General features: G+C 50.8%; 1 protein-coding gene across 1 annotated transcript in view; it reads left to right on the forward strand.

The window, feature by feature from the left end:
- Positions 1 to 3,955, forward strand: part of LOC113209404 (uncharacterized) — a 63,956-nt gene that overhangs the window by 47,450 nt on the left and 12,551 nt on the right. Inside the window, exon 2 of the mRNA XM_026426891.2 lies at positions 2,997 to 3,313. Within this exon, the coding sequence (XP_026282676.2) occupies positions 2,997 to 3,313 (317 nt within the window). The remainder of the gene's footprint in view (positions 1 to 2,996; positions 3,314 to 3,955) is intronic.

Genomic DNA, 3,955 nt, shown 5'->3' on the forward strand with positions numbered 1-3,955 from the left:
CCCCTCATTCCCCAATCGCTCGCCAGCACAACAACGACGCGTACTGTCAAACAGTCAACACACAGCATGTCCCTCGCCGCCGCCGCCGTGTGCGGAGGGACCGAAAAAAAAAATACACGCGTCATGCGAGGTCGGCGCCGAAGGGGGGAGGTGGGCGAGCGAGAACCAGTCCCCCTCAATAATGGTTTCTTTATTAATTTTCCCGTGTTTCCTTTTGTTGTTTGTTTGTCTTTGTCGCGAACGAAAAAAATATAACGAAGCGCGAGGCCCTGATAAATTGCGCTCGACAGTCGGCGATTATTATAATTCGTAATGAAAAGGAAATGGTGTGTAGGATCGTTTAGTTGAAGTTGAAAAAAAAAACGAAGCATTTCTTAGAGCCTGTTCCAAAAGATGTGTACTGTACTGTACTAGGTATTTATTTAGAAAATGAGATGCTGTATAAAATAGTAAACGGGATACAGCGCGCGGTAATAAAAAAAAATAGTTTCTTGTATTTCAAGACCCTGTCTTGGGCCTTATGAAGGACGCCAATAATGGCATCCAAGACCAGGTCTTGAAATACAAGAAACTATTTTTACCGTGCACATAGTATATTTTCCAACTGTGTGTTGTTGCGGTGGGGGTTCCATGAGGCTATACGGCGCCTCGAAGGGGAGCAGAGCGGTTGGTTATGTTTCCGTAAAATAATGCCGCGGCCCGCGCGCTCCGCCTGACGTGCCGCGGGGACGGATGGTCGTGCATAAATCTGATAATACGGGCTTAATCAGTCTGAACGGCGCTGGGGCTGCTGCTGCTGCCGCCATTACCACTACTACTATCCTACTACGCTGCCGGCTGCCGCCACCACTCGTGCTGCATCTGCATACCCATGTGAAAATTAAACAACAAAAATGGGATGTTTTCTATTCTTGTGAAGAAAGTAACTGTTCGGGCGCAACACTGTTAGAAAAAAATTGTGATTTTACAACACTCTTACCATACGAGGAGATCTGAAAATCACGATACTTTTCTGGGAACCAAAATCCAAACAGTTCTTCGTAATTTTTCAGAATATCTACCTGTTTTTCTTTTCCAACATTCCTTTGTAACCACTCTACAGAGAACCTTCGTTTTACCCCATAGAATCTACAGAATTCAGAAACTCCAACATTTCTCCGTGAAATTCTAGAAAAAAATGTAATTTTTAATGGGTCGGTTTAATTCACATCAATTGCAAATGCAGTAGTCTATTATTTCTTGCATCTGCATACCAGTGGACAAAACTGTTTCAACATCACACCATTCAGTTTTAAGATGTAAAGAAAACGATACTTTGTTGGGAAATTTAAAATCAACGGTTTCTTGTAAATTCACAAATCTTTCCAAAGTTGCTTTGTAGCCCATAATTTTCAAAGCAATATCGTTATATCCTTAAAATTTAACAAGGAGTTGTAGAAACTTTTTTTACGAAGCTTTCTTCGTGAAGTTTTGACTTTGTTTTGACAGTGAAAGCAAATCCTTCGCGATTGTCGATTGTGCTCACCATCGTGATGTGAAACGTATGTGAGAGTGAGAGAGGCACCTCTGCTTTTTGTTTGTCGATAGCATTTGCACAAATCTCTCCCATCAATCAGAAAGTTAACCAGCGCATAGTTGTTTTGTCTGACGTTGTTTTGCATTCGCTCCCCCAACCGAGAGAGCAGAGCAATTGCAATTACCTGTGTTACCCGCAGCCTTCAAAACGAGCTGCAAAAACCCGCTTCAGATAGGAGCTGTGGCAGACAGCAGGGATGGTACCGACGCTCGTTGGCAATCGTACGGTGATGTATTATTTCCTAAAAATAATTAGCGAATTAAGCCTCGTTGTGAGCTGATTTCACGGTTTTGGCTTGCTTTTTGTCGGACGGCCGCCGATATGGCCAGCCAAGCCCCCATCATCCCCCCCTGCTGCTGCCCCCTCTCCGTCCACACGGCTGGCTGCACCCAAACTTTCTCTCCTCGGTCAGTGAATATCGCTGCTGCCAAAAGTGACAACAAGTTCTGGCAAATGAGGTATATCGATCGCCGGCAGGAGCGACAGGCGTGCGGCCCCGCCGTACAGTCTTGGGGCCGCCCGGGCGAGTACAGTCCGCCCCATCCATCATGGCCCTGCGACGGGCCGAGTGATTTAGTCATGAGATCATCATGTAGTGCGGCGGGAGATCATTCGCTGTAAGGGTCGTGCCGTCATATTTAGGGGGGTTGGGCTCGGGGTGGTGCTATGGCGTGCAGTTTCAGCTAACTCCCTCTTAGCAGAGTATATACCCGGTCATTCACCGTTGATAGTGGATGACGAACTCGCAGGTTTTAAGCGTGTCGGTATTTATTGATACTTACCTATGTTGGTAGGTAGGAGGATGAACGAACACGAGTAGCTGGAGAACCTCGCTGGGGGATATCCTCCCTGGCAGAGCGTCCTAGCCGGACTAACTCTACCTGCCGTTCGTTCGAGGCCCGCTCGACGAAAGGGGTCGGCCGGGGCGGCGCGGGCCTTTTGGCCTCTCCATGTTACACGTAAGGAGGTCCGCCGTTGTAGGGCGGCCGCGGGGGCGGGCGGGAGTGTTTGAGCGATTGATTTGAATCTAATTTGGTAGCTCCCTGTTTACGGTTTGGGCCACCTGTGCGCAACGTGTGGGGGCCCCGGACTGACGGTATCCTGTTGGTAGCCCACCACAAAAAACGCCCCTATTCGTCTTCCTCTGCTAACTGAATCACATTGTAATCCAATGTGAGGTGATATGGCGACAACAAGTATCAAATCCCCCTGCTTGTTCTGCTTGTTCAGAGGAATCAGGACGATTATTAATTTATGTCGTCAAAATTTTTCACCCCCACTATTATCTTGAAGTGGTTCTCAGCCTTGTTCTCAGCACTGGCCTTACTGACAGAGGGTGAGGGTATGATGGTCGATGATGGTAGAACTTGGGAGAGCCCCAACTTGATGCCGTTGGTGAACAGCCTTGCTCATGTTGCAGGTCCATGTCCGTCCGCCGGCGCGGCTGCTCTGTGGACGCGGACTGCCTGCGCGCGGCGCGCTGCCTCCGCCGCCTGCCCCCCTTGGCCGAGGCGCCGCGCTACGCGCCCGTCTGCCGCTGCATCCACCCGCCGGCCCCGACCACCACGACCACGACCATGGCCTCCACCACCGCCGTCACGGTGACGACGGTGACGGCAGAGGCCGTCGGCAACCTCACGACCACCCCGGGCGCGCACAGCATCAGCAGCAGGGGCCAGTGCGTGCAGGCGCGCGTGCTCGGCCAGCCCTGCCACCTGGACACCGAGTGCTCGCCAGGTGAGAGCAGCGCGACAGCGGCAGGCCTGCATCGAGGCCTTTCATTTCCACTACAAAGAGAAAGGTGTCTCTCAGTACCTCATAAAATTCCCGAAACTCAAGGTGCATTATTTTCTATAAGGGACCAAAAGCAGCAGAGGCGCTAAATTCAGCACTTTTTACGACGGTTTGATGTTTCTATTACTGGAGCATTCTCTGAAATTTTTCAAATTGGGAAAAAGAATGACGTGATTTCCCAAGATTACGTTTTCAGAAAGACGACCAGCCAACATATTGCTTCCACTCAAAACTGCTTGAATACCGATGTGGGCTTGAAAACCAAGCTCGCGTTTTTCATGTCACTTATTAGCACCACGTAAAAGAGAGGCCATCAGTACCTCTGTTTTTTCAGTTCCAACTTTCTGCTCGCCTCGTTTATATCGCCACAACGCACTTTGTGAGAAGAGATCCCTTGCTCGGCGGGGAGCGCCCGGGCCGCGCGCGGGTAGGCCGCTCGCTCGGCAGGCGTGCTGGCGGGTGGCCTACCCGGCCGGCCGCAGGCGCGCAGCCCGACGAGGAAGGCAGTGCGGGGCGGCGGAACGCACGCGGTGCGGTCGGGGCATGCGGCTCGCTCGCAATCCGTGAGGGGCGCGGCAAGGGGAT

The sequence above is a fragment of the Frankliniella occidentalis genome, unplaced genomic scaffold (assembly GCF_000697945.3).
Source record: "Frankliniella occidentalis isolate FOCC.00 unplaced genomic scaffold, Focc_3.1 Scaffold103, whole genome shotgun sequence".
NCBI classification, from domain to species: Eukaryota; Metazoa; Arthropoda; class Insecta; order Thysanoptera; family Thripidae; genus Frankliniella; species Frankliniella occidentalis.